The 24,279-nt window shown below is 44.3% G+C and overlaps 1 protein-coding gene across 1 annotated transcript in view; it reads left to right on the forward strand.

The window, feature by feature from the left end:
- LOC106594685 (slit homolog 1 protein) overlaps nucleotides 1-24,279 on the forward strand; it is a gene marked incomplete at its 5' end in the record, with an annotated part of 94,005 nt that overhangs the window by 62,603 nt on the left and 7,123 nt on the right. The window contains 20 exons of the mRNA XM_045712077.1: nucleotides 1,061-1,224; nucleotides 1,875-1,898; nucleotides 5,667-5,811; nucleotides 5,891-5,965; nucleotides 6,260-6,403; nucleotides 6,874-7,017; nucleotides 7,975-8,141; nucleotides 8,386-8,524; nucleotides 9,392-9,460; nucleotides 13,912-13,983; nucleotides 14,461-14,532; nucleotides 15,709-15,780; nucleotides 18,025-18,188; nucleotides 19,567-19,691; nucleotides 20,238-20,332; nucleotides 20,809-20,948; nucleotides 21,872-21,965; nucleotides 22,055-22,192; nucleotides 22,669-22,897; nucleotides 23,914-24,044. Coding sequence (XP_045568033.1) covers nucleotides 1,061-1,224; nucleotides 1,875-1,898; nucleotides 5,667-5,811; nucleotides 5,891-5,965; nucleotides 6,260-6,403; nucleotides 6,874-7,017; nucleotides 7,975-8,141; nucleotides 8,386-8,524; nucleotides 9,392-9,460; nucleotides 13,912-13,983; nucleotides 14,461-14,532; nucleotides 15,709-15,780; nucleotides 18,025-18,188; nucleotides 19,567-19,691; nucleotides 20,238-20,332; nucleotides 20,809-20,948; nucleotides 21,872-21,965; nucleotides 22,055-22,192; nucleotides 22,669-22,897; nucleotides 23,914-24,044 — 2,403 coding nt within the window. The remainder of the gene's footprint in view (nucleotides 1-1,060; nucleotides 1,225-1,874; nucleotides 1,899-5,666; nucleotides 5,812-5,890; nucleotides 5,966-6,259; nucleotides 6,404-6,873; nucleotides 7,018-7,974; nucleotides 8,142-8,385; nucleotides 8,525-9,391; nucleotides 9,461-13,911; nucleotides 13,984-14,460; nucleotides 14,533-15,708; nucleotides 15,781-18,024; nucleotides 18,189-19,566; nucleotides 19,692-20,237; nucleotides 20,333-20,808; nucleotides 20,949-21,871; nucleotides 21,966-22,054; nucleotides 22,193-22,668; nucleotides 22,898-23,913; nucleotides 24,045-24,279) is intronic.

Raw genomic sequence — 24,279 nt, forward strand, 5'->3', positions numbered from 1 at the left:
TCCACCTGTTGTCTATTCCATTTGCACAACAGCATGTGAAATGTATTGTCAATCAGTGTTGCTTCCTAAGAGGACAGTTTGATTTCACAGAAGTGTGATTGACTTGGAGTTACATTGTGTTGTTTAAGTGTTCCCTTTATTTTTTTGATATATATATATATACACACACATATATATATGTACACACACACACACACACACACACACACACACACACACACACACACACACACACACACACACACACACACACACACACACACACACACACACACACACACACACACACACACACACACACACGCACGGATGCACACACACCTTCACACAGTATACAGACACTGTGGTATGCATAGGTGTACTGTCAAATACACTACCCAAACAGGCATACATACATTTTCCATCCTACATACTGATGCATACAGATGAAGTCTTCACATCCATATAATATTAGAGCAGGTCTGTTCAATGATGGTCCTGGAGGGCCCAAACACTTCTGCTTTTCATCCTCTCCTTGTAATAAGGGACTAATTCAGACCTGGGACACCGGGTGAGTGCAATTAACTACTAGGTAGAAACAAAACCGGAAGTGTTTAGACCGTCCGGGACCAGGAATCAATTAACTACTAGGTAGAAACAAAACCGGAAGTGTTTAGACCGTCCGGGACCAGGAATCAATTAACTACTAGGTAGAAACAAAACCGGAAGTGTTTAGACCGTCCGGGACCAGGAATCAATTAACTACTAGGTAGAAACAAAACCAGAAGTGTTTTGGGAGTCCAGGACCTGGAATCAATTAACTACTAGGTAGAAACAAAACCGGAAGTGTTTAGACCGTCCGGGACCAGGAATCAATTAACGGCCAGGTAGAAACAAAACCAGAAGTGTTTTGGGAGTCCAGGACCTGGAATCAATTAACTACCAGGTATAAACAAAACCAGAAGTGTTTTGGGAGTCCAGGACCTGGAATCAATTAACTACCAGGTATAAACAAAACCAGAAGTGGTTGGGCCCTCCATATTCTTTTATATCCTGACCTCTGACCCCTCTCTCCCCCTAGTCACCTGGCCCAGAACCCGTTTGTGTGTGACTGTAACCTGAAATGGCTGGCAGACTACCTGAGGTCCAACCCCATAGAGACCAGCGGTGCCCGCTGTGCCAGCCCACGCAGACTGGCCAACAAACGCATCGGGCAGATCAAGAGCAAGAAGTTCCGTTGCTCTGGTGTGTGTGTGTGTGTCTGTCTGTCTGTGGTCATCTGACTGTGTGTGTGTGTGTGTGTGTGTGTGTGTGTGTGTGTGTGTGTGTGTGTGTGTGTGTGTGTGTGTGTGTGTGTGTGTGTGTGTGTGTGTGTGTGTGTGTGTGTGTGTGTGTGTGTGTGTGTGTGTGTGTGTGTGTGTGTGTGTGTGTATGTGTGTGTGTGTGCCTGCAGTGTGTGTGTCTAGCTACATCACCTTGTTCCAACTTATGCCAGGCTCCGTCCCAGCACACACACGTCACTCTTTCCCTTCATCTGCCAGCGTTATCTGCCAACCCAGCTCCAGTCAAACCAGTAACGGCTCCTTGATCTGTACCAGCTTTAGAGCTGGTACAGGTTATGACAGGTTATAAGGCATTACATAGATATGTTAAACCATGATACCATGGAGATGACGTGTTGTTTTCTGTTTCATATATAACTACATTACAGGGCCAGGAGCTGCTGCTTTCTTATTCATCAGAGATATAGATATATCTGTCTTAGAGTAGGAAAACAAACATTTGAAAAGTCACAAAGCTACTGCATTCTACAGTATATATGAATATTCTATATGCTGATGCCATCCTCCTTAAACTGTCAGTAAACTTTACTTGTTTTTCTGTTTCCATGGTAGCTAAGGAGCAGTACCACATCCCAGGTACGTGTGTGTTAGTTCTACATATCCGTATGTGTACTTCTGTATGTACATACTGTAGTATATTATACTGTATATCTGTATCTGTCCTGCACATTGGACCTGCTCATGTGTGACGTATAGAACATGTCGAATGAACTGTGACTTCTGTGTTGTGTCCAGGCATGTTGGACGCTAAACAGTAACTGGGTATGAAAATACTACACTGTGTTCTATGTAGGGTTGCAAAGTTCCGGAAACATTCCCAAAATTCTCAGGTTTCCTGCTTATTCCCTCCTGATTCCAGGAACATTTCACTTGGGTTTCTGGAAAACTTGGGACATTTGTGGAAGTTACCGGACATTTGCAACCCTAATTCTATGTGTGTTGTACAGTATATGTAAATACAGTATGTTATATTTGATAAGACAGTGTGTTCTATGTGATCAAAACACATTTTAGTAGTCACATGCGCCGAATACAACAGGTGTAGACCTTACAGTGAAATGCTTACTTACGAGCCCCTAACCAACAATGCAGTTGAAAAAAATACAGATAAGAAATAAAAGTAACAAGTAATTAAAGAGCAGCAGTAAAATAACAATAGCGAGACTATATACAGGGGGGTACGGGTACAGAGTCAATGTGTGGGAGCACCGGTTAGTTGAGGTAGTATGTACATGTAGGTAGAGATATTATAGTGTCTATGCATAGATGATAACAACAGAGACAAGTAGCGGTGTAAAGGGGGGGGGGGCAATGCAAGTAGTCTGGGTAGCCATTTGATTAGATGTTCAGGTGTCTTATGGCTTGGGGGTAGAAGCTGTTTAGAAGCCTCTTGGACCTAGATTTGGTGCTCTGGTACCGCTTGCTGTGCGGTAGCAAAGAGAACAGTCTTATGACTAGGGTGGCTGGTGTCTTTGACAATTTTTAGGGCCTTCCTCTGACACCGCCTGGTATAGAGGTCCTGGATGGCAGGAAGCTTGGCTCCAGTGATGTACTGGGCCGTTTGCACTACCCTCTGTAGTGCCATGCAGTCGGAGGCTGAGCAGTTGCCATACCAGGCAGTGATGCAACCAGTCAGGATGCTTTCGATGGTGCAGCTGTAGAACCTTTTGAGGATCTGAGGACCCATGACAAATCTTTTCAGTCTCCTGAGGGGGAATAGGCTTTGTTGTGCCCTCTTCACGACTGTCTTGGTGTGTTTGGACCATTCTAGTTTGTTGGTGATGTGGACACCAAGGAACTTGAAGCCATCAACCTGCTCCACTGCAGCCCCGTCGATGAGAATGGGGGCGTCTCGGAACTCTTTTTCCTGTAGTCCACAATCATCTCCTTTGTCTTGATCACGTTGCGGGAGAGGTTGATGTCCTGGCACCACCCAGTCAGGTCTCTGACCTCCTCCCTATAGGCGGTCTCGTCGTTGTCGGTGATCAGTCCTACCACTGTTGTGTCATCGGCAAACTTAATGATGGTGTTGGAGTTGTGCCTGGCCGTGCAGTCATGAGTGAACAGGGAGTACAGGAGGGGACTGAGCACGCACTCCTGAGGGGCCCCTGTGTTGAGGATCAGCTTGGCGGATGTGTTGTTACCCACCCTTACCACCTTGGGGTAGCCTTTCAGGAAGTCCAGGATCCAGTTGCAGAGGGAGGTGTTTAGTCCCAGGGTCCTTAGCTTATTGATGAGCTTTCAGGGCCCTATGGTGTTGAACGCTGAGCTGTAGTCAATGAATAGCATTCTCAAAATGGTGTTCCTTTTGTCCAGGTGGGAAAGGGCAGTGTGGAGTGCAATAGAAATGGCATAATCTGTGGATCTGTTGGTGCGGTATGCAAATTAGAGTGGGTCTAGGGTTTCTGGGAAAATGGTGTTGATGTGAGCCATGACCAGCCTTTCAAAGCACTTCATGGCTACAGATGTGAGTGCTACAGGTCGGTAGTCATTTAGGCAGGTTCCCTTAGTGTTCTTGGGCACAGACACTATGGTGGTCTGCTTAAAATATGTTGGTATTACAGACTCGGACAGGGAAAGGTTGAAAATGTCAGTGAAGACACTTGCCAGTTGGTCAGCGCATGCTCGCAGTACACGTCCTGGTAATCCGTCTGGCCCTGCAGTCTTGTGAATGTTGACCTGTTTAAAGGTCTTACTCACATCGGCTGCGGAGAGAGTGATCACACAGTCTTCTGGAACAGCTGGTGCTGTCATGCATTTTTCTGTGTTATTTGCCTTGAAGCAAGTATAGAAGTAGTTTTGCTCATCTGGTAGGCTTGTGTGACTGGGCAGCTCTCGGCTGTGCTTCCCTTTGCAGTCTGTAATGTTTTGCAAGCCCTGCCACATCCGACGAGCTTCAGAGCCGGTGTAGTACGATTTGATCTTAGTCCTGTATTGATGCTTTGCCTGTTTGATGGTTTGACGGAGGGCATAGCAGGATTTTTTATAAGCTTCCGGGTTAGAGTCCCGCTCCTTGAAAGCGGCAGCTCTAGCCTTTAGCTCAGTGCAGATGTTGCCTGTAATCCATGGCTTCTGGTTGGGGTATGTACGTACGGTCACTGTGGGGACGACATCATCGATGCACTTATTGATGAAGCCAATGACTGATGTGGTGTACTCCTCAATGCCATCTGAGGAATCCCGGAACATATTCCAGTCTGTGCTAGCAAAACAGTCCTGTAGCTTAGCATCTGCTTCATCTTACCACTTGTGCTCACTGGTGCTTCCTGCTTTAATTTTTGCTTGTAAGCAGGAATCAGGAGGATAGAATTATGGTCAGATTTGCCAAATGGAGGTCGAGGGAGAACTTTGTATGCGTCTCTATGTGTGGAGTATAGGTGGTCCAGAGTTTTTTTCCCTCTGGTTGCACGTGCTGATAGAAATGAGGTAAAACAGATTTAAGTTTCCCTGCATTAAAGTCCCCGGCTACTAGGAGCGCCGCCTCTGGGTGAGCGTTTTCTTGTTTGCTTATGGCTGAATACAGCTCATTCAATGCTGTCTCAGTGCCAGCCTCTGACTGTGGTGGTATGTAAACAGTGTGTTCTATGTGATAATACGGTGTGTTCTATGTAATAATACGGTGTTCCATGTGTTAATACGGTGTGTTCTATGTGATAATACGGTGTGTTCTATGTGATAATACGGTGTGTTCTATGTGATAAAACGGTGTGTTCTATGTGATAATACGGTGTGCTCTATGTGATAATACGGTGTGTTCTATGTGATAATACGGTGAGTTCTATGTGATAAAACGGTGTGCTCTGTGATAATACGGTGTGTTCTATGTGATAATACGATGAGTTCTATGTGATAAAACGGTGTGCTCTATGTGATAATACGGTGTGTTCTATGTGATAATACGGTGTGTTCTATGTGATAATACGGTGTGTTCTATGTGATAATACGGTGTGCTCTATGTGATAAACGGTGTGTTCTATGTGATAATACGGTGTGTTCTATGTGATAATACGGTGTGTTCTATGTGATAAAACGGTGTGCTCTATGTGATAAAACGGTGTGTTCTATGTGATAAAACGGTGTGTTCTATGTGATAATACGGTGTTCTATGTGATAAAACGGTGTGTTCTATGTGATAAAACGGTGTGCTCTATGTGATAAAACGGTGTGTTCTATGTGATAATACGGTGTTCTATGTGATAAAACGGTGTGTTCTATGTTATAATACGGTGTGTTCTATGTGATAATACGGTGTGTTCTATGTGATAATACGGTGTGTTCTATGTGATAATACGGTGTGTTCTATGTGATAATACGGTGTGTTCTATGTGTGTTGAATGTGTCCAGGTACAGAAGACACCCGTCTGAATAATGAGTGTAACAGTAAGCCAGTGTGTCCCGCTAAGTGTCGCTGTGAAGCTAACGTCGTGGACTGCTCTAACCTCCGTCTCACCAAGTTCCCCCAACACCTACCTGCCTCTACCACCGAGCTGTAAGGACATACACACAGTATAATGTTATCTATTGCTGCGTTCTGTCTGTTCTCTGACAGTTTTCTCCTCCTGTCTCAGGCGTCTCAACAACAATGACATCTCAGTGCTGGAAGCCACCGGGGTCTTCAAGACCCTCTCTCAGCTCAAGAAAATGTACGCTCTCTCAATTTACTTGACGTGTTAAGTTAACCACCATTGTTGTTTTTTTTTGGTATTAATTCATCACATTTATTCAGAAACATTTTAATAATAATAATAATATAATTAATAAACATACTGTAACTGCTAATGAGGTGTAACAAGGCATAATATTTCAAACCAATATCTAAAAGGAATTCATATCTATTCATTAGTAACCATAAAAGGCCACTTGTCTTGTATGTTATTGGATAATTCAGTTGACTATTGGTTTGTTTGTTTGTAACAAGCATAATCTGTGTTTTTCAGTAACCTTAGCAACAACAAGATCTCAGAGATCGAGGACGGAGTGTTTGAGGGGGCGGGGTCTGTCGTGGAGCTCCACCTGACAGCCAATCACCTGGACTCTGTCAGAGGGACCATGTTCAGGGGCATGGGCGGCCTCCGCATGCTGTGAGTTAGCACCTTCATCATTATTATCATCATCATCATTATTATCATCAATCAATCAAATGTATTTATGAAGCCCTTTTTACATCATCCGATGTCACAAAGTGCTGTACAGAAACCCAGCCTCAAACCCCAAACAGCAAGCAATGCAGATGTAGAAGCACGGTGGCTAGGAAAAACTCCCTAGAAAGGCAGGAACCTAGGAAGAAACCTAGAGAGGAACCAGGCTCTGAGGGATGGCCAGTCCTCTTCTGGCCACCCCCGATGTGCCTTATTGCTATTTGTCGTGGAAATTCACACTGAAGGAGATTTTGTCATTTCTTCAAACGATCATCTTTATTTAATATCGATTTAATTATTGCAATAATGATAATGGTCAACCCAAAAGTCTTGAAGGATAATTGTCGTCATCAATATAAAATGCTGTCTTCACCAATGACAACAGTGTCTCTGTGTCTCTCTGTGTGTTGTAGGATGTTGAGGAACAACCGTATCAGCTGTATCCATAACGGCAGCTTCACTGGTCTGACCAGCGTCCGTCTGTTGTCTCTCTATGACAACCAGCTCCACACCATAATGCCTGGGGCCTTCGACACACTGCCCAACCTCTCTACACTGTAAGACACACATTCACAAATCATCCTTGAAGAGTTTTAGAACTCTGTTATAGACTGACTGCCTCTCTCTTTCTCTCTCTCACACTCTCGCTCTCTTTCTCTCCCCCATTTCTCCCCCCACCTCTCTCTCTTCCCCCACCTCTCTCTTTCCCCACCTCTCTCTCTTCCCCCCACCTCTCTCTTCCCCCCCACCTCTATCTTCCCCCCCACCTCTATCTCTCTTACCCCCCACCTCTATCTCTCTTCCCCCCACCTCTATCTCTCTTCCCCCCACCTCTCTCTCTTCCCCCCACCTCTCTCTCTTCCCCCACCTCTCTCTCTCCCCCTACCTCTCTCCCTCTGTCTTCCTCTCTCCCCCACCTCTCTCTCTCCCCCACCTCTCTCTCTCCCCCACCTCTCTTTTCCCCACCTCTCTTTTCCCCCCACCTCTATCTCTCTTCCCCCACCTCTCTCTCTTCCCCCACCTCTCTCTCTCCCCCACCTCTCTCTCTCCCCCACCTCTCTCTCTTCCCCCACCTCTCTCTTCCCCCACCTCTCTCTCTCCCCCACCTCTCTCTCTCCCCCACCTCTCTCTCTCCCCCCACCTCTCTCTCTCCCCACCTCTCTTTTCCCCACCTCTCTCTCTTCCCCCACCTCTCTTTTCCCCCCACCTCTATCTCTCTTCCCCCCACCTCTCTCTCTTCCCCCCACCTCTCTCTCTTCCCCCACCTCTCTCTCTTCCCCCCACCTCTCTCTCTTCCCCCCACCTCTCTCTCTTCCCCCACCTCTCTCTCTTCCCCCACCTCTCTCTCTTCCCCCACCTCTCTCTCTCTCCCCCACCTCTCTCTTCCCCCCACCTCTCTCTCCCTCCCCCCACCTCTCTCTTCCCCCCACCTCTCTCTCCCCCTCTGTCTTCCTCTCCCCCCCACCTCTCTCCCTCTGTCTTCCTCTCTCCCCCCCCACCTCTCCCTCCCTCAGGAACCTGCTGGCCAACCCGTTTAACTGTGACTGTCATCTGGCGTGGTTGGGGGCATGGCTTCGTTCTAGACGAATCGTAACAGGGAACCCTCGCTGCCAGAGCCCCTCCTTCCTCAGAGAGATCCCACTACAGGACGTAGCAGCACCAGACTTCCGCTGTGACGACGGTACGACACACACACACACACACACACACACACACACACACACACACACACACACACACACACACACACACACACACACACACACACACACACACACACACACACACACACACACACACACACACACACGCAGAAACACACATCACACACAAGGACACATAGAGATTTTATAATTTCATTGATCGAAAGTGATATAAGTATGTTCAATTTCAAAATATTTAAACTAGTCTCCCTTCTCTCCCAGGTGCAGTATTGGAGGAGAGTAGCTGTGTAGCTCGTCCTCAGTGTCCCAGTGAGTGTACCTGTACAGAGACGGTGGTCCGCTGTAGTAACAAACACCTCCAGGCCATGCCCAAGGGGTTGCCCCGCAACGTCTCTGAACTGTAAGTCACAAACTGGGGTTAGAGGTCAGGGGTCAGGGCAAGGGGGCAGCAGACAAAGGGAAGGGTGCTAGGGGTTAGGGCTTTGAGATCTGAAATACACTTTTCTTACATTCTCAGTTCACCAGTTAGCACTTAGTTATATAATGTATTACCTGTGTAATAGGTAGGTATAACCCTATATACTGTTCTGGCTAGGACAAGGCTTACTGACTAATAGGTAGGTATAACCCTATATACTGTTCTGGTTAGGACAATGCTTACTGACTAATAGGTAGGTATAACCCTATAGTCTGTTCTGGCTAGGACAAGGCTTACTGACTAATAGGTAGGTATAACCCTATATACTGTTCTGGTTAGGACAAGGCTTACTGACTAATAGGTAGGTATAACCCTACAGGCTGTTCTGGCTAGGACAAGGCTTACTGACTAATAGGTAGGTATAACCCTATATACTGTTCTGGTTAGGACAAGGCTTACTGACTAATAGGTAGGTATAACCCTATATACTGTTCTGGTTAGGACAAGGCTTACTGACTAATAGGTAGGTATAACCCTACAGGCTGTTCTGGTTAGGACAAGGCTTACTGACTAATAGGTAGGTATAACCCTATAGGCTGTTCTGGCTAGGACAAGGCTTACTGACTAATAGGTAGGTATAACCCTATAGGCTGTTCTGGCTAGGACAAGGCTTACTGACTAATAGGTAGGTATAACCCTATATACTGTTCTGGCTAGGACAAGGCTTACTGACTAATAGGTAGATATAACCCTATAGGCTGTTCTGGCTTGGACAAGGGTTACTGACTAATAGCTGGTTTAACTTAGTTTCTTTGTTTAACCACAGTGTCCTCCTCCTCTTCCTCTCAGGTATCTGGATGGGAACCAGTTCAGCATGGTGCCCAGAGAACTGTCCACCTTCAAACACCTGCAGCTGGTGTGAGTTAACCATTACTGTCTGTTAGTGTGTCTGTTGTGAGTTAACCATTACTCTCTGTTAGTGTGTCTGGTGTGAGTTAACCATTACTGTCTGTTAGTGTGTCTGTTAGTGTGTCTGTTGTGAGTTAACCATTACTGTCTGTTAGTGTGTCTGTTAGTGTGTCTGTTGTGAGTTAACCATTACTGTCTGTTAGTGTGTCTGTTAGGGTGTCTGGTGTGAGTTAACCATTACTGTCTGTTAGTGTGTCTGTTGTGAGTTAACTATTACTGTCTGTTAGTGTGTCTGTTAGTGTGTCTGTTGTGAGTTAACCATTACTGTCTGTTAGTGTGTCAGTTGTGAGTTAACCATTACTGTCTGTTAGTGTGTCTGTTGTGAGTTAACCATTACTGTCTGTTAGTGTGTCTGTTGTGAGTTAACCATTACTGTCTGTTAGTGTGTCTGTTGTGAGTTAACCATTACTGTCTGTTAGTGTGTCTGTTGTGAGTTAACCATTACTCTCTGTTAGTGTGTCTGTTAGTGTGTCTGTTGTGAGTTAACCATTACTGTCTGTTAGTGTGTCTGGTAGGGTGTCTGTTGTGAGTTAACCATTACTGTCTGTTAGTGTGTCTGTTGTGAGTTAACCATTACTGTCTGTTAGTGTGTCTGTTAGTGTGTCTGTTAGTGTGTCTGTTGTGAGTTAACCATTACTGTCTGTTAGTGTGTCTGGTAGATTGTCTGTTGTGAGTTAACCATTACTGTCTGTTAGTGTGTCTGTTAGTGTGTCTGTTAGTGTGTCTGTTGTGAGTTAACCATTACTGTCTGTTAGTGTGTCTGGTAGGGTGTCTGTTGTGAGTTAACCATTACTGTATGTTAGTGTGTCTGTTAGTGTGTCTGTTGTGAGTTAACCATTACTGTCTGTTAGTGTGTCTTTTAGTGTGTCTGTTGTGAGTTAACCATTACTGTCTGTTAGTGTGTCTGGTAGGGTGTCTGTTGTGAGTTAACCATTACTGTCTGTTAGTGTGTCTGGTAGGGTGTCTGTTGTGAGTTAACCATTACTGTCTGTTAGTGTGTCTGTTGTGAGTTAACCATTACTGTCTGTTAGTGTGTCTGTTGTGAGTTAACCATTACTCTCTGTTAGTGTGTCTGTTGTGAGTTAACCATTACTGTCTGTTAGTGTGTCTGTTGTGAGTTAACCATTACTGTCTGTTAGGGTGTATGTTAGGGTTTCTGGTGTGAGTTTACCATTACTGTCTGTTAGTGTGTCTGTTACTGCATGCTCAGTGGTGTTCTTGGGCTTAGTTCCCCATTACTGTGTTACTGATACCGTACTGTACAACAGTGTACTGGGCCCTAGAGGTCACCAACCATGGTCCTGGTCCCTACAGAGTGTTTTATTTATTTCATTTCACCTTTATTTAACCAGGTAAGCTAGTTGAGAACAAGTTCTCATTTGCAACTGCGACCTGGCCAAGATAAAGCAAAGCAGTTCGACACATACAGAAACAAAGAGTTACACATGGAATAAACAAACATACAGTCAATAATACAGTAGAAAAGTCTATATATAGTATGTGCAAATGAGGTAGGATAAGGGAGGTAAGGCAATAAATAGGCCATGGTGGCGATGTAATTACAATAAATACAATATGGGGATGAGGTAGTTGGATGGGCTATTTACAGATGGGCTATGTACAGGTGCAGTGATATGTGAGCTGCTCTGACAGCTGGTGTTTAAAGCTAGTGAAGGAGATATGAGTTTCCAGCTTCAGTGATTTTTTTGCAGTTCATTCCAGACATTGGCAGGAGAGAACTGGAAGGAAAGGTGGCCAAAGAGGTGTTGGCTTTGGGGGTGACCAGTGAGATATACCTGCTGGAGCGCGTGCTACGGGTGGGTGCTGCTATGGTGACCAGTGAGCTGAGATAAGGCGGAGTTTTACCTAGCAGAGACTTGTAAATGACCTTGAGCCAGTGGGTTTGGCGACGAGTATGAAGCGAGGGCCAGCCAACGAGAGCGTACAGGTCGCAGTGGTGGGTAGTATATGGGGCTTTGGTGACAAAATGGATGGCACTGTGATAGACTGCATCCAATTTGTTGAGTAGAGTGTTGGAGGCTATTTTGTAAATGACATCGTCAAAGTCGAAAATCGGTAGGATGGGCAGTTTTACGAGGGTATGTTTGGCAGCATGAGTGAAGGATGCTTTTTTGCGAAATAGGAAGCCGATTCTAGATTTAACTTTGGATTGGAGATGCTTAATGTGAGTCTGGAAGGAGAGTTTACAGTCTAACCAGACACCTAGGTATTTGTAGTTGTCCAGGTTTACAGGTTTCTGTTACACCCCATCACAACAAACCTTCATTAGCTTAATCGGTTGTTTTAGAGCTGTGCTGGAACAAAAACATGTACACAATGTAGCTGTCTAGGACCAGTACTGTTCTAGTGGTTTCTCTACAGTCCAATGTGTAACCATGACCACCAGGGGGCGATACGGGGGGGCGATACGGAGCCTGCTCTGCACTTGACTCCACTCCAGTCAACAACAGCATTATCCAATCCACAAAACACCAGCTCATAGCTACCTCTGATAGACTAGTGTGGGTTAATGGTTATTCACTTAACACCTCCATTTGACACAAAAAGCCTTTGTTCTGTTGAGATGGGATATGAAGTGTATAGGAGGAGGGGTTGTTGCTGTGTGTCTGATGATAGGTATTAAACTGCATTAACAGGATGGTTACGTCTCAGATGGCTCCCCATTCCCTATGTAGTGCACTACTTTTGACAATGGCCCAGGCTCTGGTCAAAAGTAGTGCCCTATAAAAGGGAATAGGGTGCAATTTAATTGGGACACAACCTACAGTGCATTCGGAAAGTATTCAGACCCCTTGACTTTTTCCACATTTTGTTACGTTACAGCCTTATTTTAAAATGGATTAAATCGTTTTTTTCCCTCATCAATCTAGACACAATACCCCAAAATGACAAAGCAAAAAACAGAAATATCAAATTGACATAAGTATTCAGACCCTTTACTCAGTACTTTGTTGAAACATCTTTGGCAGCAATTACAGCCTCCAGTCTTTTTGGGTATGATGCTACAAGCTTGGCACACCTGTATTTGGGGAGTTTCTCCCATTCCTCTCTGCAGATCCTCTCAAGCGCTGTTAGGTTAGATGGGGAGCGTTGCTGCACAGCTATTTTCAGTTCTCTCCAGAGATGTTCGATCGGGTTCAAGTCTGGGCTCTGGCTGGGCCACTCAAGGACTTTTCCCGAAGCCAGTCCTGCATTGTCTTGGTTGTGTGCTTAGGGTCATTGTCCTGTTGGAAGGTGAACTATCGCCCCAGTCTGAGGTCCTGAGCGCTCTGGAGCAGGTTTTCATCAAGGATCTCTCTGTTCTTAGCTCCGTACTCGATCCTGACTAGTCTCCCAGTCCCTGCCGCTGAAAAACATCCCGACAGTGTGATGCTGCCACCACCATGCTTCACCGTAGGGATGTTGCCAGGTTTCCTCCAGACATGGCACTTGGCATTCAGGCCAAAGAGTTCAATCTTGGTTTCATCAGACCAGAGAATCTTGTTTCTCATGGTCTGAGTGTCTTTAGGTGCCTTTTGGAAAACTGCAAGCGGGCTGTCATGTGCCTTTTACTGAGGAGTGGCTTCTGTCTGGCCACTGAGCCATAAAGGCCTGATTGGTGGAGTGCTGCAGAGATGGTTGTCCTCTGTCAGAGTGACCATTGGGTTCTTGGTCACCTCCCTGACCAAGGCCCTTCTCCCCCGATTGCTCAGTTTGGCCGGGTGGCCAGCTCTAGGAAGAGTCTTGGTTGTTCCAAACTTCTTCTATTTAAGAATGATAGAGGCCACTGTGTTCTTGGGGACCTTCAATGCTGCAGACATTTTTTGGTACCCTCACCCAGATCTGTGCCTTGGAACAATCCTGTCTCGGAGCTCTACGGACAATTCTTTCAACCTCATGGCTTGGTTTTTGCTCTGACATGCACTGTCAACTGTGGGACCTTATATAGACAGGTGTGTGCCTTTCCAAATCATGTCCAATCAATTGAATTTACCACAGGTGGACTCCAATCAAGTTGTAGAAACATCTCAAGGATGATCAATGGAAACAGGATGCACCTGAGCTCAATTTGGAATCTCTTAGCAAAGGGTCGGAATACTTATGTAAATACATTTAAAAATAAATCAAATATATTCATAAGAAAATAAATCTAAAAACTATTTTCATTTTGTCATCATAGGGTATTGTGTGTAGATTGCTGAGGAAAAATATATATTTAATCCATTTTAGAATACGTCTTTAATGTAACAAAATGTGGAAAAAGTAAAAGGGTCTGAATACTTTCCGAATGGCACTATGTGGATCTAACTGGATAACTGTAGATATCTAAAGTAGTGATTGTTTTGAACATAAAGTCATTGTGTTTAAGTAGTGATTGTTTTGAACCCTTGTTGTTCCAGAGATCTGAGTAACAACAGAATCAGCTCCCTGTCTGACTCCTCCTTCTCCAATATGAGCCAGCTCACCACCCTGTGAGTCACACACACACACACACACACACACACACACACACACACACACACACACACACACGGATAAACAAACCCACACGAGAATTATTCAAAAGACAATTATCTGAAGAAAAAGAAAAGAAAAACAACAATGAATGTATTCTTATGAAAATACTTCTCATGTCTATCATCCTCACACTATCTAGACTAGTGTACTGTCATAGAATGTCCTATTAGAAGTGTAGAATGTTCATCATCCTCACACTATCTAGACTAGTGTACTGTCATAGAATGTCCTATTAGAACTGTAGAATGTCCATCATCCTCACACTATCTAGACTAGTGTACTGTCATAGAATGTCCTATTAGAAGTGTAGAATGTTCATCATCCTCACACTATCTAGACTAGTGTACTGTCATAGAATGTCCTATTAGAACTGTAGAACGTTCATCATGTAATACGTGTCTCTGTGTGTTCTTCTCCTGACTGTGTTCCAGCATCCTGAGTTACAACTCTCTACGCTGCATCCCTCCTCTGGCCCTGGCTGGACTACGTTCTCTCAGACTACTGTAAGGGCCGAACTACCTATATATATATATGCTCAAAAAAATAAAGGGAACACTAAAATAACACATCCTAGATCTGAATGAATGAAATAATCTTATTAAATACTTTTTTCTTTACATAGTTGAATGTGCTGACAACAGAATCACACAAAAATAATCAATGGAAATCCAAATTATCAACCCATGGAGGTCTGGACACTACAGGCTGATCCAACTTTGATGTAATGTCCTTAAAACAAGTCAAAATGAGGCTCAGTAGTGTGTGTGGCCTCCACGTGCCTGTACCTCAAGGAGTCTGTTTCTGACCGTTTGAGCAGACACATGCACATTTGTGGCCTGCTGGAGGTCATTTTGCAGGGCTCTGGCAGTGCTCCTCCTGCTCCTCCTTGCACAAAGGCGGAGGTAGCGGTCCTGCTGCTGGGTTGTTGCCCTCCTACGGCCTCCTCCACGTCTCCTGATGTACTGGCCTGTCTCCTGGTAGCGCCTCCATGCTCTGGACACTATGCTGACAGACACAGCAAACCTTCTTGCCACAGCTCGCATTGATGTGCCATCCTGGATGAGCTGCACTACCTGAGCCACTTGTGTGGGTTGTAGACTCCGTCTCATGCTACCACTAGAGTGAAAGCACCGCCAACATTCAAAAGTGACCAAAACATCAGCCAGGAAGCATAGGAACTGAGAAGTGGTCTGTGGTCCCCACCTGCAGAACCACTCCTTTATTGGGGGTGTCTTGCTAATTGCCTATAATTTCCACCTGTTGTCTATTCCATTTGCACAACAGCATGTGAAATGTATTGTCAATCAGTGTTGCTTCCTAAGAGGACTGTTTGATTTCACAGAAGTGTGATTGACTTGGAGTTACATTGTGTTGTTTAAGTGTTCCCTTTATTTTTTTGAGCAGTATATATATATATATATATATATATATATATATATATATAATATATATATATATATATATATATATATATATATATGTGTTGTAAAATATTATATATATATATACACACACATATATATATATATATACACACACATATATATATAGCACACACACACACACACACACACACACACACACACACACACACACACACACACACACACACACACACACACACACACACACACACACACAGCCTTAATAATAACATGTTTTGTCTTTCTCTGTCCCAGATCTCTTCATGGTAACGACATCTCTGGACTACTGGAGGGGATCTTTAGTGATGTGGTCTCCCTGTCTCACCTGTGAGTGTGTGTGTGTTTCCTGTGTGTATTTGTCCTGTGTGTGTGTGCGCGCATTATCCCACTCAGCACGCTTAGCAGTGACCGCCTACACCCTCTCCATCTCCTATCTGTGTCAGAGTCAAGTGCTTTCCCAGTCAGAGGGCATGGTATTGGATTGGCAATAAAGACACGCATGACTGAGGGAGTGTGTGTGTCTCTTCAGTGGTGTGTTGGATGAAGCGTGACCTGTCTGAGACAAGCTAAAAGGGTCGGAGTGAAGGATTGATGGAGGAGAGAGAGGAAGGGAGGGAGGGAGAGAGCGTGTCACTAGAGAGGTCCATGTCTGTTGAACTTGTATTGAGAGTAAAGAGAGAAACAGGGGATACAGCAGGTTAGCCTGGGTTATTAATGTAATACTCTACCTCACATACTAACACATCTATTTCCATTGATGTACTGTAACATGCAGTGGTACAGAGGTTTCCATACATTCAACATCACTAAATAGAAACATTTAGTTTTTCTGATACAGATCCTTACAGAGGTTAATTATAGTGTTGTATGTGGAGGAACTGCCCCCAGAACAGGTTGCTATCCTATGACAACTTTCAACAGAATGCTCCGATTCCCTTCCTATTCAGTCTCCATGTTAAAGTGATTCAACTCAACTGATTCCCTTCCTATTCAGTCTCCATGTTAAAGTGATTCAACTCAACTGATTCCCTTCCTATTCAGTCTCCATGTTAAAGTGATTCAACTCAACTGATCCCCTTCCTATTCAGTCTCCATGTTAAAGTGATTCAACTCAACTGATTCCCTTCCTATTCAGTCTCCATGTTAAAGTGATTCAACTCAACTTATTCCCTTCCTATTCAGTCTCATTGTTAAAGTGATTCAACTCAACTGATTCCCTTCCTATTCAGTCTCCATGTTAAAGTGATTCAACTCAACTGATTCCCTTCCTATTCAGTCTCCATGTTAAAGTGATTCAACTCAACTGATTCCCTTCCTATTCAGTCTCCATGTTAAAGTGATTCAACTCAACTGATCCCCTTCCTATTCAGTCTCCATGTTAAAGTGATTCAACTCAACTGATTCCGTTCCTATTCAGTCTCCATGTTAAAGTGATTCAACTCAACTGATTCCCTTCCTATTCAGTCTCCATGTTAAAGTGATTCAACTCAACTGATTCCCTTCCTATTCAGTCTCCATGTTAAAGTGATTCAACTCAACTGATTCCCTTCCTATTCAGTCTCCATGTTAAAGTGATTCAACTCAACTGATCCCCTTCCTATTCAGTCTCCATGTTAAAGTGATTCAACTCAACTGATTCCCTTCCTATTCAGTCTCCATGTTAAAGTGATTCAACTCAACTTATTCCCTTCCTATTCAGTCTCATTGTTAAAGTGATTCAACTCAACTGATTCCCTTCCTATTCAGTCTCCATGTTAAAGTGATTCAACTCAACTGATTCCCTTCCTATTCAGTCTCCATGTTAAAGTGATTCAACTCAACTGATTCCCTTCCTATTCAGTCTCCATGTTAAAGTGATTCAACTCAACTGATCCCCTTCCTATTCAGTCTCCATGTTAAAGTGATTCAACTCAACTGATTCCGTTCCTATTCAGTCTCCATGTTAAAGTGATTCAACTCAACTGATTCCCTTCCTATTCAGTCTCCATGTTAAAGTGATTCAACTCAACTGATTCCCTTCCTATTCAGTCTCCATGTTAAAGTGATTCAACTCAACTGATCCCCTTCCTATTCAGTCTCTCATGTTAAAGTGATTCAACTCAACTGATCCCCTTCCTATTCAGTCTCCATGTTAAAGTGATTCAACTCAACTGATTCCCTTCCTATTCAGTCTCCATGTTAAAGTGATTCAACTCAACTGATTCCCTTCCTATTCAGTCTCCATGTTAAAGTGATTCAACTCAACTGATCCCCTTCCTATTCAGTCTCCATGTTAAAGTGATGGAACTTAAAGGTGCACTATGCAGAAATTGCTCTTATATTTCCTGGTTCTTAGACTTGCTTTCAATTAGAATGTTACATAAAAAGTTACATATTGCAGCTTTAACTGTATCTTAGACTGCTCTGAGGCAAGAGGACCCCCTCTTGTGGTAGTTGAAAGTATTACACCACATTCAGAGCATGCCTGTACTTGTCTACCTGACTTTCATCTGAATTGGCTGTCAGTCTGATTGATTAATTGAGCGACTGACCTTAATCCTTCCACCCGGATCTTTGACCTCTAACCCCCAGGGCAATTGGTGCCAACCCCCTGTACTGTGACTGTCATCTGCGCTGGCTGTCTGACTGGGTGAAGAGTGGGTACAAGGAGCCTGGCATCGCCCGCTGTGCCGGACCAATGGGCATGGAGGGAAAACTGCTGCTCACCACACCTGAGACCAAGTTTGAATGTCTGGGTAAGAGTGGGAGAGGAGGAGGAGGGAGGGAGGGAAGGGAGAGGAGGGAGGGAGGGAGAGGGGGAAGGGAGGGGGGACTGGCTTTTGTAAGGCAAAGAGGGAGAGATGGGAGAGAGAGAGATGGATTAAAGGAGTGTAAAAGAAGGGATATGGCGTCAGCTAGTAGGGACCCCAGAGAGATGGCGTCTGCTAGTAGGGACCCCAGAAAGATGGTGTCTGCTAGTAGGGACCCCAAAAAGATGGTGTCTGCTAGTAGGGACCCCAGAAAGATGGTGTCAGCTAGTAGGGACCCCAGAAAGATGGCGACAGCTAGTAGGGACCCCAAAAAGATGGTGTCTGCTAGTAGGGACCCCAGAAAGATGGCGTCTGCTAGTAGGGACCCCGGAAAGATGGCGTCAGCTAGTAGGGACCCCAGAAAGATGGCGTCAGCTAGTAGGGACCCCAGAAAGATGGCGTCAGCTAGTAGGGACCCCAGAAAGATGGCGTCAGCTAGTAGGGACCCCAGAAAGATGGCGTCAGCTAGTAGGGACCCCGGAAAGATGGCGTCAGCTAGTAGGGACCCCAGAAAGATGGCGTCTGCTAGTAGGGACCCCAGAAAGATGGCGTCTGCTAGTAGGGACCCCAGAAAGATGGCGTCAGCTAGTAGGGACCCCAGAAAGATGGCGTCTGCTAGTAGGGACCCCAGAAAGATGGCGTCAGCTAGTAGGGACCCCAGAAAGATGGCGTCAGCTAGTAGGGACCCCGGAAAGATGGCGTCAGCTAGTAGGGACCCCAGAAAGATGGCGTCAGCTAGTAGGGACCCCAGAAAGATGGCGTCTGCTAGTAGGGACCCCAGAAAGATGGAGTCTGCTAGTAGGGACCCCAGAAAGATGGCGTCTGCTAGTAGGGACCCCAGAAAGATGGAGTCTGCTAGTAGGGACCCCAGAAAGATGGCGTCTGCTAGTAGGGACCCCAGAAAGATGGCGTCTGCTAGTAGGGACCCCAGAAAGATGGCGTCAGCTAGTAGGGACCCCAGAAAGATGGCGTCTGCTAGTAGGGACCCCAGAAAGATGGCGTCAGCTAGTAGGGACCCCAGAAAGATGGCGTCTGCTAGTAGGGACCCCAGAAAGATGGCGTCTGCTAGTAGGGACCCCAGAAAGATGGAGTCTGCTAGTAGGGACCCCAGAAAGATGGTGTCTGCTAGTAGGGACCCCAGAAAGATGGCGTCTGCTAGTAGGGACCCCAGAAAGATGGTGTCTGCTAGTAGGGACCCCAGAAAGATGGCGTCAGCTAGTAGGGACCCCAGAAAGATGGCGTCTGCTAGTAGGGACCCCAGAAAGATGGCGTCAGCTAGTAGGGATCCCAGTCAAATTCCAATTGTTCTTCTCTCCGTCCCCAGGTCCAGTGGAGACGTCTGTCCAGGCTAAGTGTAGTCCATGTGTGTCTGGGCCCTGTCAGAACCACGGTGTGTGTCAGTCTGACCCTGTAGAACTCTACACATGTGTGTGTGCACCCGGCTTCACGGTAAGAACCCACCACTGTCCCCAATCATACCAGAACACTGATCTATTCAACTAATCCAGTTATACACAGTGAGATAAACCTGTACCCAATATAACAGGATATGACTGGATAGAGTGATTTTTATGTCACTCTAAAATCATCTAAAATGTATTATTATAGTAGAGAATACCCTATTAAAATAGTAATAAAATGTATTACTATAGTAGAGAATACCTTATTGAAAATAGTATTAAAATGTATTATTATAGTAGAGAATACCCTATTGAAAATAGTATTAAAATGTATTATTATAGTAGAGAATACCCTATTGAAAATAGTATTAAAATGTATTATTATAGTAGAGAATACCCTATTGAAAATAGTATTAAAATGTATTATTATAGTAGAGAATACCCTATTGAAAATAGTATTAAAAATAACGTATATAAAATGAAAGTGTGTGTGTGTGTGTGTGTGTGTGTGTGTGTGTGTGTGTGTGTGTGTGTGTGTGTGTGTGTGTGTGTGTGTGTGTGTGTGTGTGTGTGTGTGTGTGTGTGTGTTTTACAGGGTAAATACTGTGAGACTCCAGTGGATGTGTGTGCCAGTAACCCATGCACCAATGGAGGAACCTGCATCAGTGACGAACAGACAAGGAGATTCAGGTAGCACATATACATATCTATACATATCTATACATATATACACATACACATACACATACACACACACACTGGGCCCACACTACACACACATATACAAACATACACTGGGCCCACACTACACACACATATACAAAACACACACACACACATATACAACATACACTGGGCCCAAACATACACTGGGCCCACACTACACACACATATACAAAACACACACACACATATACAAACATACACTGGGCCCACACTTTGTCCCCCCCCACAGTTTTATCATTGGAATGTGATTTTGTTTTAAATACTGAGCAAACGGTGTGCTTTAGGACCATGCGGACACCTCCGAGTGGTCGTGTAGGCTGTTTAGAATGTTTATCCGACTGGATAATTGTTTATTTTTTAAATTATGTTCTGAAACCAAAGTTGCGCCCCTGCACACACACACACACATAAACACACACTGACCAGTCTTTCCCCTCTAGTTGTTCATGCCTGGTGGGTTTCCATGGATCGTTCTGTGAGGTGGATGTAGATGACTGTGAGGACCACGGATGTGAGAATGGCGCAACCTGTGTGGACGGAGTAGGCAACTACACCTGCTTCTGTCCTCCCTTCTACATAGGTATGATATATAGACATTCTATAGACATTCTCTAGACATTCTCTCTAAACATTCACTCTAAACATTCTCTCTAAACATTCTAAAGACATTCTAAAGACATTCTAAAGACATTCTCTCTAGACATTCTCTCTAGACATTCTAAAGACATTCTAAAGACATTCTAAAGACATTCTCTCTAGACATTCTCTCTAAACATTCTAAAGACATTCTCTCTAGACATTCTCTCTAGACATTCTAAAGACATTCTCTCTAGACATTCTCTCTAAACATTCTAAAGACATTCTCTCTAGACATTCTCTCTAGACATTCTAAAGACATTCTCTCTAGATATTCTCTCTAAACATTCTCTCTAGACATTCTCTCTAAACATTCTAAAGACATTTTCTCTAGACATTCTCTCTAGACATTCTCTCTAAACATTCTAAAGACATTCTCTCTAGACATTCTCTCTAAACATTCAAAAGACATTCTCTCTAGACATTCTATAGACATTCTCTCTAGACATTTTAAAGACATTCTCTCTAGACATTTTAAAGACATTCTCTCTAGACATTTTAAAGACATTCTCTCTAGGCATTCTCTCCAAACATTCTCTCTAGGCATTCTCTCCAAACATTCTCTCTAGGCATTCTCTCCAGACATTCTCTCAGGACATTCTATAGACATTCTCTCAGGACATTCTATAGACATTCTCTCAGGACATTCTATAGACATTCTCTCAGGACATTCTATAGACATTCTCTCAGGACATTCTATAGACATTCTCTCAGGACATTCTATAGACATTCTCTCAGGACATTCTACATAATATATAGATGAGTAGATACATTACTTTCATAAAGATCATTTTGAATTGATAATCATTTAAAACAAAATATCTCTATTTCTCGCTCCTCCTCTCTCTCTCTCTCTCTCTCTCTCAGGGTTGTTGTGTGAGGAAGAGGAGGATGTGTGTTCTCCTGGTAGAAACCCCTGTCAGCAACACTCTACCTGCAGCAGCACCACTACAGGCCCCAGGTGACTATACACAGACGCACACACAGACGCACACACACACACACACACACACATACATATGTTCATGTTCTACGTGTGTGTGTGTCCAGGTGTGTGTGTGCCCCAGGCTTCGTGGGGGGTGACTGCAGTGTGAACTATGATGAGTGTGTGGATCAGGACTGTCAGAACGGAGCGGTGTGTGTGGACCAGGTAAATGGATACACCTGCACCTGCCCTCAGGGGTACAGGTAAGACCCACACACACACAGACAGAGGTGTAAATGTGGAAACTATTAGGGCCCTAGATGTATCATACTAAGTTGGTTTCTCCTTGTATCAGTACTGTCGTACGTAAGAGGTGGGTTCATTAAGGGTTCAGTTTGAGGGCCAACATGTTAACAATTTCAGTTGAACAATTTGAATAAACATTCCTAAATGTCACATTAGCACATTTTTGTATGGAATACTGTGGCTTTTTAGCGGCTTTTTAAGTGCAAAAGATTTCTATTCTTACTACATGTAATAGAAACACACACGTTCACAGCACACTACCTTCTCAGACTGGAACACAGCTAACACATTCCATTTGTTCTAATGTTTGCAGACTATTTCCCTTGTTGAACACACCTCAGGACTCAAGATGTCTGCATGCTTTGCTCAGGCGTTAGAGACACATCTCATGTTGTGATCAGTAGTAATTCTCCCCTCCTCTTCCGCCCCCTAGTGGTGAGTTGTGTGAGGTGCCCCCTCCTCCTCCATCTCCCTGTGAGCGGGCTCGCTGTCAGAACAGCGCCCCCTGTGTGGACAGAGGCGGTACTGCGCTGTGCCAGTGTCTGCCGGGGTTCGAGGGTGTGCGTTGTGAGAAGCTGGTCAGTGTGAACTTCGTGAATAGAGATTCTTACCTACAGCTGTCTGACCTGAAGAACTGGCCTCAGGCCAACATCACACTGCAGGTAATCACACACACATCTCCCTCCTGCAACACTGAGCGAGCTAACTGAAGCTCACGTAGCCTACTCGTTTTCCTCATTCAAGTGTTGGTGATAAAAGAGAGGCCACTTTTTTTATGAAAATCTGGGAATATTTGGCCAAGGGAATATGTGTGGTTGGTCACAGGGAAGAGGGGAGTCTTTTCAACAGGTTTGAGTGAAGTAGCAGCACAGATGTTGAAAGAGAAACTAATGAGCATGGAGAGCCTCACAAGTTTGATGAAATGAATGACCTCATATCTTTCAGTCTAACACAGCTATTTTCATACTTTTGTAGCTGTTCATTAAACGCACACTTTTTGTAAGTAGTTAACTGTCCTCTCCAAGTTTATCTGGAATTTAGCCCGAAAGGATTTGACAAATGTGATTGGTTGATGATATGACATTGGCCTAGGTCTCGTCTTGCACTTCGCAGAATATCAGATCTCAACAATGATTGGAGAAGTGTTTAACATCACCAGCACCACGTCCTTATCATATAGTCTCTTGTCCTTATCATATAGTCTCTTGTCCTTATCATATAGTCTCTTGTCCTTATCATATAGTCTCTTGTCCTTATCATATAGTCTCTTGTCCTTATCATATAGTCTCTTGTCCTTATCATATAGTCTCTTGTCATAAGAGCAATGTGACCGCTAAAGATATAATGTCAATTCTCATCAAATAAATAGGAAGTCTGACTGAAATACAGGACCAATTGACCATTTTGGTAAATTAGTGTTATTTTAATTTGTTGATAAAATGCGGTATCCCGCACAATCCAGGACATGTAGTCACCCTAATATATATATATATATATATACACATATACACATATACACACATACACACACACACACACGCACACACACACACACACACACACACACACACACATACCCACACAGACATAGATACACACACACAGATGTGCATACACACACAGAGGACAACACACGTGTGTACACACACACACATTCTGAGCTGTGTGTGTTCCCCAGGTGTCGACAGCGGAGGATAACGGTATCCTGCTGTATAATGGAGACAACAAGCCAATGGCTGTGGAGCTCCATGAGGGACATGTTCGCGTCAGCTACGACCCTGGTAGTCAGCCTGGACACACTATCTACAGGTACACACACTATCTACAGGTACACACACACACTATCTACAGGTACACACACACACTATCTACAGGTACACACACACTATCTACAGGTACACACACACACTATCTACAGGTACACACACACTATCTACAGGTACACACACTATCTACAGGTACACACACTATCTACAGGTACACACACTATCTACAGGTACACACACTATCTACAGGTACACACACTATCTACAGGTACACACAC

Source organism: Salmo salar, unplaced genomic scaffold (assembly GCF_905237065.1).
Source record: "Salmo salar unplaced genomic scaffold, Ssal_v3.1, whole genome shotgun sequence".
In the NCBI taxonomy this organism is placed as follows: Eukaryota; Metazoa; Chordata; class Actinopteri; order Salmoniformes; family Salmonidae; genus Salmo; species Salmo salar.